Source organism: Archocentrus centrarchus, chromosome 1 (assembly GCF_007364275.1).
Source record: "Archocentrus centrarchus isolate MPI-CPG fArcCen1 chromosome 1, fArcCen1, whole genome shotgun sequence".
Classification (NCBI taxonomy): Eukaryota; Metazoa; Chordata; class Actinopteri; order Cichliformes; family Cichlidae; genus Archocentrus; species Archocentrus centrarchus.
Window position 1 is genome coordinate 3314226 of NC_044346.1, and position 15557 is coordinate 3329782.

At 41.9% G+C, this 15557-nt stretch overlaps 2 protein-coding genes across 6 annotated transcripts; both read right to left on the bottom strand.

Annotated features, from left to right (window-relative positions):
* Positions 1-2249: 2249 nt before the first annotated feature.
* Positions 2250-10232, bottom strand: commd1 (copper metabolism (Murr1) domain containing 1). Its single transcript, XM_030734676.1, has 3 exons — positions 10033-10232; positions 7160-7450; positions 2250-3580 (listed from the first exon to the last, which is right to left on the bottom strand). The coding sequence occupies exons 1-3, from the start codon at positions 10204-10206 to the stop codon at positions 3473-3475; spliced, it is 573 nt and encodes a 190-aa protein (XP_030590536.1). The 5' UTR covers positions 10207-10232; the 3' UTR covers positions 2250-3472.
* Positions 10233-11857: 1625 nt separating this feature from the next.
* LOC115787012 (uncharacterized) lies at positions 11858-15277 on the bottom strand. 5 transcript variants are annotated; one of them, XM_030739575.1, is made up of 5 exons: positions 15209-15277; positions 14885-14924; positions 14594-14709; positions 12540-13375; positions 11858-12500 (listed from the first exon to the last, which is right to left on the bottom strand). In XM_030739575.1, the coding sequence occupies exons 3-5, from the start codon at positions 14707-14709 to the stop codon at positions 12064-12066; spliced, it is 1389 nt and encodes a 462-aa protein (XP_030595435.1). In that variant the 5' UTR covers positions 14885-14924; positions 15209-15277; the 3' UTR covers positions 11858-12063. The 5 variants fall into 5 exon arrangements, with proteins under 5 accessions (XP_030595435.1, XP_030595459.1, XP_030595452.1 ...); XM_030739599.1 differs by having other exon boundaries at positions 11858-12212; positions 12486-13375; XM_030739592.1 differs by having other exon boundaries at positions 11858-12251; positions 12330-13375.
* Between the last annotated feature and the right edge of the window lie 280 nt (positions 15278-15557).

Below are 15557 nucleotides of genomic sequence, written 5' to 3' on the forward strand. Positions count from 1 at the left end.
TCCCAGAGTGCCGTTTCCTTCCACTGTGTTTGCAGAAATCACATAAAAAAATACACAACAAAAACATAATCCAGATTCCTCAGCTGCTAATAGCATTTCCTACATTTGAATATCAGCCACCATATTGTGAGCATAAACTATCACGTTTTTAATGCAACAATAGGAAGTGACATCATCTTGCTGGGAACTGTAGTATTTTATTCTTGAAGGCCTCTCATAGCTCTACTGGTGCTGAAAACTAATGTTTGACTATGGCTTTCTGAATACAAGTAGGGCTGCAACTATCAATTATTTTAGTAATCAAGTATTCAATTGATTACTCCGTCAATTAATCAAGTAATTGGATAAGAAATAATTTTTCATTTTAACAACTCATCAGCTTATTTTAACTTCCGTACTGCAGATGTTTCTCTGTGTGAAACAAACAGGGTGGATGGAACAGCTACAAAGTTCTCTGTTCTTCATGTTGCTGATCAGGTGGTTGATAAAAACATTTTGAAGGAGCCCCTCTGTACTGAAGGGGGTGGAGGGGGCACCGAACGATTGCTAGTGCTAATGGCAGCCCCCCTTTCCCCAGTACACTGTGGTTATAGATCTGTTCTGGTGGCTACAGCTGACGTAAAGAAAAAAATAACAGCTGACATCCTCTGCACAACACGTGCGCACATTCAAACATGCGCACTCACAGCACAGAGAAGTGGGGGCGTGAAAAAACATCTCAGGGATCCACTCGTGTTAAAGGGTCGTTTTTGTTTTTTTTGGAAATGCTCCGCATACACGGAGACACCTGAGCTGCAGAGCTGAAACGAAACATCAAAGCAACAAATTTGTGTCGAGGATTTTTAATAATCGAATTGCGTTATTCCAAGAATCGTTGCAGCCCTGAAACTTGCATTAAATTTTTAGTTTGTGTATCAAAATACATGAAGGTTGGTATTTACCTTTCATGCTGGGATTTTTTTGTTGAATCGGAAGCCTGAAATTTTCCTTTGATCTTCATTTTCCCTCTTACTTCTCTTCGTGTTCATGCGGTTATTTCGATTTATGCAGCACACGCGTGACCATAGTGAGATCAAACGTACACATTGTGAATGAAACTGTCCGTGCTCTGTGGTAGATTGCAAACTGCGGTGAAATGATACAGGCGTAAGCAGCGATAATAGCAGCGACCTAGCCGGGGCGGAGTCTGTGAGGTGCGCTCCTTTGAGAGGCAGAGGAGCGCAATATTTGTTGGATTTGAATCAGTACGTTTTGCATCCAATAAAAGCAAAGATGTTAACAAATAAATTGGACAGTATTCTGGCAATTTAGTGATATTTCCACAGCTGTGGTCTTGACTGGTCTTGAAATAAAATCCCGAGTCCGCAAGGTCCGAGTCCATGACAAGACCGAGACCAAATGCGGTCGAGTCCATGACAAGACCGAGACCATCAAAAAGCGGTCTCGAGACCGGTCTCGAGACCAAGACCGATCTCGAGTACTACAACACTACCAATGGGTGATACATTCACTGGGAGAAAAGAGCAGTATCCAAGCCACACTGCTGGTTTTTAATCATCTTAATACTTTGAATTGCTTTCTATATGTCTTAGTATGGATTCTTTTATAAATGCACATTAATATAAAGACATGTTTGCGTGTTTACATATATAATGTGTAGTCAGAGGCCTTTATCATGTCTTACATGCTCATGTTTTTAAGTACCGCTTTATATTTTACAAACAGCCGCAGGTGTGCCTGTGATCTTCTCTTTCTTATCGTTCATGTCTAATAGATCTTAGAACTACACACAACACTGCTCCCCTTGAGGACAGTGTTTTACTTGATTGAAATGTTTCCCATGCAGCTACTGCAGCTGTATCCAGTGTGTAGTGCACGGAAACACTATAGTTTTTCTCCATTATTCAGCTACTACGAACGCAAGGCTTCATTAGCTCCTTACAGCACAACTCTAACAGTGAACTGCATTTGTGATGTGACAGTGGTACAAAAACACTGACATCCTGAAGGTTTTTGCTCCTTTTAAGAGTGAACGAAACACCAGATCTGCTCAGGACTGGAGTCTGTCAGCCACGTTCTGAAGAGGCAGCACAATCTGAACTCATTAAAAGAGCTCAGCTCTTATCAGTAACCTGGACTTTACCCTTTACTCGAGGACTCTTCTGTGTTACTGTAGATAACAAACGATCCCATCTCATATATTTTACATGGATTATAAAAACTCTACTGCAGTCATTTTAATTGTCAGGGATGTGCTAATGTTTTATTACATGTTTTGCTCCAGTTGTTTGTTTGCAGTCAAAGAGCCATGAGAGAACAGCAAAGTAGTGGGAAAACATCCTCCTTGCTGACAGCTACAATAAATTATCACATTCATTCATGTCAACACTGAATCCATCTGAGGAAGTGGGACGTTTGCTGTTTAGTTCTGTCTTCACAACACAGCTGATAGATTTATTAAGCAGTTCTGATTTCTGCAGGATAAAAACCTGCCAGCTATCGTCTGATGACTCAGCCTCTGGCAGCAATAGTTTAAGCTCTATATTACACTTGGTGATACTGGGTAACACTGGTCAACAACAAAAAAAAAAACTTTTTGTCTGCTACCTGAGGAAAAACTGATTTTTACTCATTTGGGTATGCCGATTCCAAATATGCAAACAGAATTTCTCCAGCACATCAGGATCTTGAGTTACGTTATAAATGCCAATCGCCAAACTCGACATCAATGATTTTATTAGAAAAGTACACCATAAACATACAACTGGTTAAAAAAAAGACACAGATACTGGCGCCCAGGTGGCTGATTATAGATTTGGACTCAGCATACCTGAAATGTCAGGTATTTTTCTCCCAGTAGCAAAATCATTGTTGACCAGTGCAATTGATCATTAACAGTCACTCTATGGAAAAAGATGCATTTTTAAAAAAAGTCAAAATAAAATCATATTATCATCAGGCTATTTCCACAATCTGTTTTTCTGTTTACTTGTGTTGGATTTTGTGCAGTTGGTCCCATCCAGTTATTACCTCACATTTAGCTTAAACACACATTTATCCATGAGAATGATGATGGGGGGGTTCAACTCATAGGGTCCCTGGAAATAAAACAACAACCTACTCTTTCTAAATAATAATAATTACACACGGGAGACTTTTTATTTTGTTTTGCAATATCTAAAATGATGTCGCATTATATTGCGATGCTTTTTTTCACCTTTAATTTCATCGGGTTGTGTTTTTTGTTCATAATCATAATCCCTGGTTACGTTTCGCAGACACTGCAGAGGTCAAGATGCTTATTTCCTTTCTCTCAGCGCTATAATGGAAAAACAGAATCCTCCATCCGGTGGAAAAACCACGTCTGATGGATGTCAGCGAGCCCAGATCTGAGCCACTCCTGCTCAGAGGAGAGCAGGCTCCCCGTCACTGTTCCGTCTCTGCTGTTTGAGACAAGCTCTCAGGAAGAGTTTCAAGTGCTGTGAACAATTCTGTCGATGCTCTCCTGGATGTCGGCCATCTTCTTCAACACCTGGTTGACTCTGGTTTCATCGAACTCAAGACACACGAACTCTGAGTCCTGAGAGAGACAAAGGAAGGCAGCTTTTAGATTCTGGGTCAGTGAGTAATGAGATTTCCACGATCAATTTGATATTAATCAATTATTCAGTCTACAACTGTGGACAAAGAGGAAAACAAACAGTTACACTCACCAAACCAAACTAACTATACTGCACTTAAATGTCGAGGATCCAGATAATGGTGAAAAGCCTTTTTGCCCTGAGTGGAATGAATAAAATGGTATCTGAATTATCAATGAGTAATTTGATTAACTGATTAATCACTAAATAACTGTGTGAGGTGGAAGAAAAACAGGGTGTTGCACTGTGATGAAGGACATCCTGTCATTAGTCCTCTTAAGGACACCTTAAAATTCACCACCTACTTCTTCAGCCTGAACTGAATGGACTAATAATAGTGCTGAAAAGTAGTTCAATGGCACACTGAGGGAATGTGCTGCTCTGGTCTGCTGACCTGCCTCCTCTGAGCTTTGGGACCTGCAGACTGGGTCAGATTCATGGAGAGAAAAAAAATGACACCATGAGACTCCTCAGTGTCAGAACCCCCCCCCCCCCCCCCCCCAATCCTTCATCCAAATGACATGACACTCATGTAGGAATCATCGCTGATTCATATTAAAGTGTGCCAATAACACTTTTCCTACTGCATTACACAAGTCAGGCTGGGATTCATGCTGTTTATACCAAATTATGAGTTATTGTAGCTTATTGTTGTCTTCTGTACAGCAATGGGGACACAGCACACTTAGATTGGTGCCAAATGTAACAAAAACTATACCTAGACAGGTACTTGATACAATAAATAAATAAAGATTTTTAAAAATTCTTGCAGGTAGAAGAATCATAGCTGCAGTTAAAAAAACAAAACAAAAGCAGTATATAATAATGTATATTTTACAGAAACTCTGCAGACAGGAAATCCTGCTAGTCTGGACATCGCTGATTAAGGCCAGAGCACGGGGGGGAGGGTTGACATACACAAGCAATACACAATACACACACACAGACAGACAACCAGACAACAAAGGTTAATCTACTTTGGACATCTGGGCTCATAGCGTCCACATTATTTTTAAAACCAAAACAATGAAAATGTGATTTCCAATGATTTTTACTAACAAATGGATTTTTTCACAGAGCATTTGGCTGTGTCATAACACAAAAATAGCTTTTTTGTTCAAAAATCCATCAACGTGATCCGATGTTTAGAGTTTCTTGGTGTAGTGGAAGGACCGCCTGTGGCAGTATAGATTTGGGATTTTTCCATTATTACAGGACTGATTAAAAATAATTCAAAATGTTTCACTCTCTGTGTGTTTATCCAATTAACTGCATTTAATCTGCATGGTGGGCTTCCTGGCTGAATAGGCCTGATCTACTGACATCTTCTGTAGTAGAAGCAGAGTCTGGGGACGACTCGCCCATCACTGGGGCTGAGGTCACTGAGGTACTTAAACAGCTCCTTGGTGGCAGGGCCCTGGGGTTGGTAAGGGTTGGTATAACAACAAAATAATTATGCAATATTCTACACAAATCTACAAAAACATCATAATATCTGTGCAGCTTAAGAACCCCTACAATACAATACAAGACCCTACAATAACACAGAGAGAACCCCAGAAATCACATGACCCCCTATGAACAAGCACTTGGCAACAGCAGGAAGGAACAAACTCCCTTTTAACAGGAAGAACCAGGAAGAACCAGGAAGAACCAGGAAGAACCAGGAAGAACCAGGCTCGGGGAGGGGCAGTCATCCACCGTGACCGGATGGGAGTGAGGGAAACGAGAAGAGAGCAGAGAGATGAGACAAAAGACACACTGTGGGAGAAAGAGTCAAAAAGCAGGAATTAAGAGTTTATTCCTTGCACAGTTGTGCCAGTGTGTGTCTATTCTACTTATTTTTCTATTTGAATACAGCACGGTGGCGCGGTGATTAGCACTGTTGCCTCAGAGCTAGAATGACGTCTAGAAGGTCTGGGATAGGCTCCAGCCCCCCCAACCTTGAACAGAATAAGCGGAAGAGAATGGATGGATGGATGGATGGATGGATGGATGGATGGATGGATGGATGGATGGATGGATGGATGGAGTTTCAATTGAATTAATTAGCTTCTGATTTGCTTTACTCCACTCTGAGCAGATTCTTCTCCCCGAGTTAGGTTACTTCCGCTGTTCCATTCAGATACAGTAATACGACTTGGTTATCCAGATAATTCAGATCCTTAATTCAGATAAACATGATAAACAAAATGGGTTTTATTTTGAAATACTTTACCAGGAAAAAGCCTTAGTGTTTTCTATTAAAAGGAAACACTGAGGAGGAGGAGGAGGAGGAGCTCTGAAGCTGTTTTGAGCTCCGGGCACAGATTGAGTAAAATTAATCCTCTCATGAGACTGGGGCTCATTAAAACCAGTCAGCAATCTGGCCACATCCAGACCCGGGCCTGTGGCCACATTTAAATCTGCTCTGTTTCCAGCAGTGGTTAATGCAACTTAGACAGTATAATACCACACAGGTGGTTAGTTTAAAAATTGCCACACTGTTTCACCCCAAAGGGTCCACAGCATCACTTAAGGAATGGATATCAGTCCAATCATGAATGGGGATTTGGAGCCAATGTTGCACAACAGTAAGTGACAAAGCTAGAGCTGTGAAACTGCACAGAGACAGAGTCCAGTTACGTTCCATCCATATCAGAGGGAGGAAACAATTCCTGGCTTTGTTTGTGTGTAAATGTGCTTCCATGTCCAGTCTGTCTGCTGGCAAGAAAAACTCATAAATGTGTGGAGGGATGCATTAATGGTGGTGTGCTGGTTAGAGCCGTAGCCTCACAGCAAGAAGGGTCCAAATCCAGTGTGAGGCCTTTCTGTGTGGTGCTTGTTTTGAGCTCCCGTGTCCCCAGAGTTTTCTGGTTTCCTCCCACAGTCCAAAGACATCTGTGGGGTTAGGTTAGTTAAATTAACCACAGGTGTGAATGTGAGCGTGAATGGCTGTCTCTCTCTCTCTGTGGTAGTCCTGTGGCAGGCAGGCACACTGTTCAGGTGTACCCTGCCTCTTGCTGTATGACAGCTGGGATAGGCTGCAGCCTCTGAATTGGATAAGTGGAGAAAATGGATGGCTGGGATCCTCTAACAGCAAGGTAAAGCACCCAGAACTAAGTAAAAAAAAAAAAAAAGGCCTCGACTGCAGACACTCAGTATGCCTATAGTTACACCAGGCATAGTATGCCAGCCTGCCACAGGACTACCACTACCCTTAGTAACGTATCACAGGGCTCACTGTTTCCCCCTTGAGGTGGGAATATGATCATTTGTGTACCTGAAACATCATTAATTGGCACATAAAACATTTTGGTGTAAAGCTCACCAGTAAGATAGTTGGTTTATTTTATGCTTAATCTATATTTAATGTCACTATTAGCATTTAGGAAAATGAAAACAGGTGAATGTAAATGAGGAGCTCAGCTTAGAAGCTACTGTTATTACTCTCTTGAGCAAGGCACTGATCCCTCTTACTGCTTCAGTGGCAGACTTTGTTTGCACAGAGTTTGTGTTAGAGAAAACACTGGTCTTACTTGTCCAGCTCGGCCGAGCTCCAGCTCCACCAGAGTGACCGGGCCGCTGTAAGCTGCGTCCCCCCGGCTGGCTGCGGCCTGGAGATCCACCCTCCAGGAAAGGCCTCTGAGGCTGGGCTCCCAGCGGCTCTGAGCCACCAAGCTCTCCTTCACCCGAACTCGTTGGCTCTTCCAGAAGCGAGAGAGGGCAGCGGCCTGCTCAGCGCTCACTCCGCCACCACCCTGCTTCTTGGTCTGAGCTGTAAGGAAGGCCTCGAGCTGGGCGTGGTCCATGTCTGCTGTGGCGATGGACTGAGAGATGGATGAAGAGATCATGAAGGTTCAGTTTATTTTTTACCACCTGATATGTAAAACCTTAGAATTTAAAGAGGGTGTACTTTCTGACTGTACACAATACAAATAGTATTTTCCCCAATAGATCTATTTGGAAGCTGAGTGTAACCAAAGTAAGACTAAACTCTCGGTGTCTGGGTGCATTTTAACAAGCCAATGTAGATGGTCTTTCTATATAGTATGAATGCTGTCTGTATTATTGCCATTTGTAGTTTTCCTGACCAAATTTTACCTGAAAATTTTATTCCACAGGTACTTTAGTCTTAAAAAAAATAAAAAAGAGGAAGAAAGCAGAGTTCTTATTTTAGGCACTGCAGGCACTGAGCAGGTGAGTAGGATATTCATGTTAGTGCTGCCCCCTACTGACAACAGAGCAGAACCAGTGGAAAAAAGTTCTAGAGCAGGGATCCCCAAATCCAGGCCTCGAGGTCCGGTGTCCTGCAGGTTTTAGATGTGTCTCTGCTTCAACACACCTGAATCAAATATAGAAGTCATTAGCAGGACTCTGAAGAACTTGACTGCATCCTGAGGGGGTAATTCAGCCATTTGAATCAGGTGTGTTGGATCAGGGACACATCTAAAACCTGCAGGACACCGGACCTCGAGGCCTGGATTTGAGGATCCCTGTTCTAGAGGAAATCCCTGATTTGTTCCCTCTTGTCTTTAACATTTAAGACAGTCCAGCCAGGATTTAGCTCTGAAATCACTGTTGTTAGTTGTTATTTAATGGAACATTTCTGCCTAATGTAGAGTCCAAATCTTTCAAGTCTTTAAAGACACGGATACATGGATACAAACAGAACAAGATTCACGTGTTCCACGCTCACCATTATCACAGGGGGACAGAAAGAGCAACGACAATAGTCCACGCTGCAGTTTGTTTAAACTGAATTTGTGCTGCTCATGAGGAGGCCGGAGCGCCACCTTGTGTGAAGGATCGAGAACACATGAAAGATTCAGAGGCTCTAAAAATGTTTCCTGCCACTGAATGCAGAAGGTCATCACTTTGGGGAAGCTTTTAATTTGTAATAATGGTCTGATTATTATTATATCCAGCATGTGATTTGTCCAGTGGGGATAAAAAAAAAAAAAACTACAGTTGTAGTCAGAAGTTTCCAGCCACTCATCACGGACATGGATAACATGCCATTTCCCATTTATGATCATGACTGACTACAACTGGTAGTTTCTCTTTGGGAAATGGGAAACAATGGGATAATAAATAGATTTAATAATAAACTCTGCCAAGAAGAGTGGTCAAATACTCAGACAGAGCTTGGCCAGAAGCTTGTTGATGGCTACCAAAAAGCATGTTTTTAAGCTGCACTTTGCTAAGGGACATTTAGCCAAATCTTAGTTTGGTGAGGTATATATTTGATGTATGTATTATTTTGGCCCTGCGTGGATTAAAAAAAATTCTAAATAAGTTCAAACTTGTGCACTCAATTCTTATTTTTTAAAGTCATTAATGATATATGCTGTATAATAATTCCAGCCTGGAAAAAGAACTCATTAAAAGCCCAAAATGATCATGATATTCATGCCTGTGATGAGTGGATGGAAACTTCTGACCACAATTGTATCTGATTTTCCGCACTGGTACTGCTTTCAGTCTGAAAACTACCGTTAACTAAATGAAAGAGAAAAACGACCCAGATTCAGAGCATCAGGAGACTCACACACCTCTACATATAAGCCTGCTGTGTGCCGACCACTTGCCTGATTGTTGGCACCAGAATTCCCTACAAAGGTGAACTGTGCAGCTTCTTCTTTCAATTTGCTAAATTGCAGCTATGCACCAGGACTGCTGTCTGTGGCGTTCTGCAGCTATGAAAGTGATGGGCTGATAGTGAAGAACAGCCACAGTACTGCGTGTAAAGATCAGCCCTAACAAGACCATAATTAACTGCATCATTCACAAATTAGACCTTGTGGTCCAAGATGCCGTAGAATATGTTACAGAGATGCTGACAGAGAGACCCGAGGCCAAAATACCAGAACTACAGAACACCGGATCGTAGGCCCTACTTTAAATGTTGGGAGCCTGAGGTTTCCACATTTAAATATAAAAACAGTGAAAGCCTACAGCCCAGAGGGGGTCCAGTTCAGATCTTCTTCTTTCGGCTGCTCCCTTTAGGGGGCGCCACAGCGGATCATCTGCCTCCATCTCACCCTATCCCCAGTATCCTCCTCTGTCACACCAGCCCCCTGCAGGTACTCAAGAAATCACCTGAGAAGGTCGTGTTAAATTCATAGAAGGTGCGCGGCTCTTACTTGTGTCCTGGTGCCTCAGTGCAGCATTTAAGAGGGCAGCTGTAGCGTCCTCTGTTCCTGACTTTCCCCTGTAAGTAATACAGACTTCTCCGTGCCTTTAATACGACCAAGAGCCTCAGCTACAACCCCTTAATCAGTGCTAACCGTACAGCCTCCTTCTCTTATACTAAAGGGTTTATTAGTGAACTCAAAGATCTCAAAGCAGAATGTCTTTTTCTCTTTTGCCAGTTCAGCATCAGGATCTACAGGGTGAAGAGCTGTGTTACCTTTAACAGGCCTTTCATTTTATGGTGCAAAGCTGTGAACTCGTCCTGCGACAGCTCGGGGTACAGCTCACTTTTCAGCAGCTCCTCTGTGATCTCGCTGTTGCCGTAATACACCTTCTGAGCGATCCCGTTTAACAAACCGCTCAAAGACTTCACCGCGTCTGCTTCCGCCATATTGGCTCTTCTGATCACGTGAAGGGTGGATCACGTGTCATGTGAACTCCGGTGTAACACGGCATTGTGGGACTTGTAGTTTCAGCTTTACTCGATGTTCCTCTTTCGACATTTCATGTTTTTTTTTGTTTTTTTTTCTTTTTCGTTATTTTTCTACTATAAACTACGAGGTGTTTTTATCCTTCAGTGGGCCCAATACACAGTCGGACAAAATCAGTAAGTACTAATTTGTTTAAATGAATAGATGGTCCCACACAATCCCTTGTGAGCCAGGAGAGAAGAGAAAGCAAAGGAAGGAGACAGAAAGGATGTCTGCAGGAGTGGACAAAAAAAAAGTCAATTTTAATTATAATGGGCTCGACACACGGGGAGCGACAAACGACAGCGACAAATGGGCCGCATCGCCACTGGGGTGAAACCGAACACACGGGAGGCGATAGCGACGGCAGCTTTGCGAATCGCGCTCTCATGTCACTCATCTCCAAGAAATGTGATTGGTTAGACATTTTCAAAGCAGTCCGTGTCAGACACGGCAATAAAGATGAGTCCGAAGATTTTATTGGAACTGACAGAAATCTTGCTGTTAAGTCTCCTCTACAAAAGAAAAAGACAACCTTGGGTTCATCCTATATTAGCACAAAAGTCCTCTCTATGCGTCTGTTTAACGTTGGTCTTGAGCCAACACGTTCCCATACGGCTGCCTTTTGTGTGCAAGTCGATAATCACTGTGTGAAGTGTCATATAACATAGGAAAGTCAAACACAGATAAAATGATGCTTTCCTTTGTGCTGAAAGTGGTTGCAGACTGCAACATGTAGCATTCTCTCCGCTCATTGGTCAGTCAATGAAACCCTCGCTGATTGGTTTAGTGCCACGCGACAGCGACAAAAGTAGAACATTTTTCAACTTTGTTGTGTCGCGTCGCCTGGTCGCGTGTGCACGTCTACGTGTACGAGCTCGAAATTTCACATGCACGAATGTCGCCGGTCGCTTAGCTGGAGGAGGGCAAGCGATTGTCGCCTCATCGCACAAGCTCCATAGGAAATGAATGGAGAGCGAGCGACGTCGCTCCCCGTGTGTCGAGCCCCTAAGAATGCAGATACATGTGATACGTGTTTTTTTTTTCTTAGTGTCCCAAATGATTAATCAAGAAGGGGCCCAACCTACCCGAGTTCACCCTGCTGTACACTAAACCTGGAACTTTAGCCGCTGTATGTCATGAGCAAAAGTTCAGAGAATTTGGTTTGTGGATATACAGGAGGTTCTAGCCTGTGCGCTCCTTTATTAAACTGAGTCTAAATAATGAAATGTAAATCAGAATAAACGCAAATAATAGTGAGACAAAATGATTGACACAGAGAGCAGAATGCATGCCAAGCCAAGCTTTAATCAGGAAGATCATAACAATAAATGTTTGATAATATTTCATCTTTGCCACTGAATTAAAAGTTCAAACTCCCTGCAGTCGGTCAGGTGACTGTGATTCAGGAGAAGACACAAGTCCCAGTTTCAATGTTTCTACTACAGATTTCTAAGAATGCTTTTATATATATATATATATATATATATATATATATATATATATATATATATATATATATATATATATATATATATATATATATATATATATATATATATATATGCACACACAAACACACATACATTCTTTAAATGCCACAATTATAGAATTATGCTAGCATTAAAATAAAAGAAACCCAGAGCAGGGCCTCATCAAATCTATGAAAAGGAAAAGCATTAAAGGCATTTTAACTTCACAGAGGACCTTTTGTTTGTAATCTTCATTGGGTTGCTGGTCTGATTCTCCGGTTGTGACAGACAACTGTTCTACCTGAATCACGCCATTCCCCACCTTTTCTTCCACCTGCGTCTCCCTGCGTGTCTTCTACGCTTGTTGCGTCTTTTACCCCTGCTTCCTCTACGAGTCTTACTCCGTTTACGTCCTCCTCTAAACTTACGTTTACCTCCTCTCCTAAGCTTGTTGCCTTTCTTACGTTTACCTCCTCCTCTCCTAAGCTTGTTGCCTTTCTTACGTTTACCTCCTCCTCTCCTAAGCTTGTTGCCTTTCTTACGTTTACCTCCTCCTCTCTTAAGCTTGTTGCCTTTCTTACGTTTACCTCCTCCTCTCCTAAGCTTGTTGCCTTTCTTACGTTTACCTCCTCCTCTCTTAAGCTTGTTGCCTTTCTTACGTTTACCTCCTCCTCTCCTAAGCTTGTTGCCTTTCTTACGTTTACCTCCTCCTCTCTTAAGCTTGTTGCCTTTCTTACGTTTACCTCCTCCTCTCCTAAGCTTGTTGCCTTTCTTACGTTTACCTCCTCCTCTCCTAAGCTTGCTGCCTCCCCTGCGCCTGCAGCTTCCTCTGCGACGTCCTTTGCACTCGCTCATTCGTCCCCCTTTCTCTTTTGGCCTATCTGAGCCTGCAGTTATCTCACTGCCTATGCCAGTGTCTATGTCATTACCTATGTCAGTGCCTATGTCATTGCCTATGTCAGTGCCTATGTCATTGCCTATGTGGGTGCCTATACCAGCACCTATACCAGCGCCTATACCAGTGCCTATACCATAGCCTAGACCAGTGCCAAGGCCTGATTTAGGTGTTTCTGCTCGTGTACCTTGTTCTTGACTTGATAGGGCCGTGTTTTGAACACATGAGGGGGCAACATCTCCACCTGAGGAGCATGTGGTACACTGAAAAGTATCATCTCCAGGTTCATAACAACGAAATATGTTGTTAAGCCCAAGTTTGGCAATATGAAGACGTTTAAAGGATTGGGTGAGCTGAGATGTGTCTGAAGCAGGAACATCAGCTACATTAGAAAACGCAAACGCATAACCGCCCCAGTTGTGTGTGATATCGTTAATGCTCGAAGTGATTCCATTATCATTTGAACCTGGGGATCCTTCAGAGTAGATGACGAGGACATTACCATCACTGCTTTTTATGAGCGGCCGTATGTTTTGAAGAACACGAGTCAGCGCGTGCGGCTGTGTTGCTGCTACCACCCTGGTGCCTTTGTACATGCTGGCCTGTGAAATGGCTTCTTTCACTCGGTCTGCTGGGTCGTTCTGAAGGACTTGTTGGAGACTGTCTGGATCTTGATTCCGTGGGATGTTCACAGCCACACTGAAGCTGTCACCTAGTTCATACCTGTCGATGGCAAACATTACATTCATTTACACTATTTTGAATTCATTTCCAAATTTAGGTTGCAGATGATATTGCAGAGTGGATTGCATTGTCTAGAACAGTGGTTCCCAAAGTGTGGGCCGTGGTTTCCTGGTGGGCCGTGACAGTACTGCAGGGGGCCACAGTAATAACAGACACTCAGTTTGAAATTACTCATAAGTATATACAGTTACATGTTTATAAAAATGTATTTATTTATATGAAAAGTGAATTAAAACTGGTAATAGGAGGTGGTTAGTTTGTGATACTGGTCATTACTCTGACCTAAATTTAATGCTCTTGTATTGAAGTTTGTGTCCCAGTCGCAAGTGGGTCACATATAGACATTAGCACTTTACATAAGACTGGGTAGCTGCCACTATCAGATGACAGAGGGGTGGGTGTTTCCGTTTCTGCTTTCTGGTCTAGATTATGTGTACATGTTACAAAGGAAATTTAAGAAGTATTTAGACAGCGCAGTGAGTTTTGAATATGACCTGATGATCTTGTCAGTGGGTGGTAATAATACATTTGAGTGATACTTTGTATCAAATTAGAAAACAAGCAGTCGAAGACTCGTTATACCTAAATGATTGTCTAATTAGAAACTGCCTATTGTGCTGTTAGGTTAAATTTTTTAATAAAATACTGTGAACTTGGGCAAAGTACTATTGCAAATTATACTGCAATTATATTATTACTACTATTATTATTAGTAGTAGTAATTGCAATTATTAATTATAATAATTAATCATTTATAATAGCAGCCAAAATACTAAATTTAGAGGCTCATTAGAGGAATGCTGTACCATAAATTCATATACTACTACACGTGTCTCTGGATCTGCCTATCGCTCACAGTCCTGTTATCTAGTCCTGTTTTTAGGCAGCAGGCTGCCTCCTCAATGCTCAGCTACTGCAGGTTAAGCTATATTATATCACTAGCCTAACATCAGCTTAGTATTATGCTACAAAAGCAGCCAGAACATTAGCTCTTTATTTCTCACTATTTAAAGCTCACTACAATTTAGACAACAACAAACTGCACTGTAAAATAAAGTCACACCATTTGTATTCTTCACCAGTATCACATTCACAGGTATCACATGAGTGAACACTAGCAGGTTAGTAGAGCTGAGATGAGATACAAGACGACCAAACAACAAAAAAACAAAAAACACAAACTTTTTGTGGACTCACTCGTTCTTGATGCCTGCAACGATGCTTGTGAGCCAGCTCTGGTCTACAGCAGCCAAAATGTTTGGAGGAGACGGGAACAAGGCCAGCACCAACAGCAGCCAGCACAGGCCGCCCATCTGATCAGATTTAACAACAGAGTGGTTTTCATGCTGTGAATTATCCAATAAACTGTGGAAATCGTAAGAATTAAACCAAGTGCGCTAAACTTCAAATGCAAAGTTTAAAGATGTTAGGTTTCAAATTTAAAGTTTAAACAGCTCCAACATTTAACCTAACATCAAGATGACTGACCTTCACATGTATTCCCAGCTGGATCTGCTGGTTCTAAACCCTGCAGAAATAACACAAATAGGCCTTTTTATGTATGTAAAATGCAAAAATTAACAACTGATTCATTGTTCAAATCCATCTTTATGCAGAAATACAAAGCATTCAGTCTTTCATCTTCTTAAAGATGGGATTTATCAAATTACTGTTCAGATTTTGGACTGTCTTTGGCGGTTTATTTATAAAACTGTTACTCAAGGAAATTAGAAGTAGCCCCACGATTTATTAATTTTCCCCAGCAAAAATTCATGAAAAATTATTATAAATTAGCAGCTTAATTGCTTTTACCTTTTTCATAAAAAGATGTGAGAAGCTGCCGACTCCTCCGGGTTTATTTAAGCGCGTGGACGGAAGAAGCTGCTACTGTTGATCCCAGGGAAGCTTTTGATTTTTATAGAGAACAGAGTGCCCCCCCACCCCCACCCCCAGAAGACACACCATAACCATATTTGAACATGTCTTCAGAAAACGATTAAACTAGTGAGTGGTGATAGATACTAAAGATAACAGTAATTTGTCATCTTTGTTGGGGAGAAAAAGCAGAAGAAACCATTTAACTTTGACCACATCGTGACTAAGATGTTTGTACAGATGCAGAGAATAATGTACAGTAGATACAGAGCATCTTTTTTCAAGA

What these genes read in the sequence shown, in the direction of transcription:
- LOC115787012 (XM_030739567.1), bottom strand. Translation starts at nt 14,709, where the DNA reads ATGGGCGGCCTGTGCTGGCTGCTGTTGGTGCTGGCCTTGTTCCCGTCT. An exon ending in GTTGCAGGCATCAAGAACGA is followed by an intron (nt 13,376 to 14,593) that starts GTGAGTCCACAA and finishes TGCCATCGACAG; the next exon opens with GTATGAACTAGGTGACAGCT.
- commd1 (XM_030734676.1), bottom strand. Translation starts at nt 10,206, where the DNA reads ATGGCGGAAGCAGACGCGGTGAAGTCTTTGAGCGGTTTGTTAAACGGG. An exon ending in AAATGAAAGGCCTGTTAAAG is followed by an intron (nt 7,451 to 10,032) that starts GTAACACAGCTC and finishes TCCATCTCTCAG; the next exon opens with TCCATCGCCACAGCAGACAT. An exon ending in AGCTCGGCCGAGCTGGACAA is followed by an intron (nt 3,581 to 7,159) that starts GTAAGACCAGTG and finishes TGTCTCTCTCAG; the next exon opens with GACTCAGAGTTCGTGTGTCT.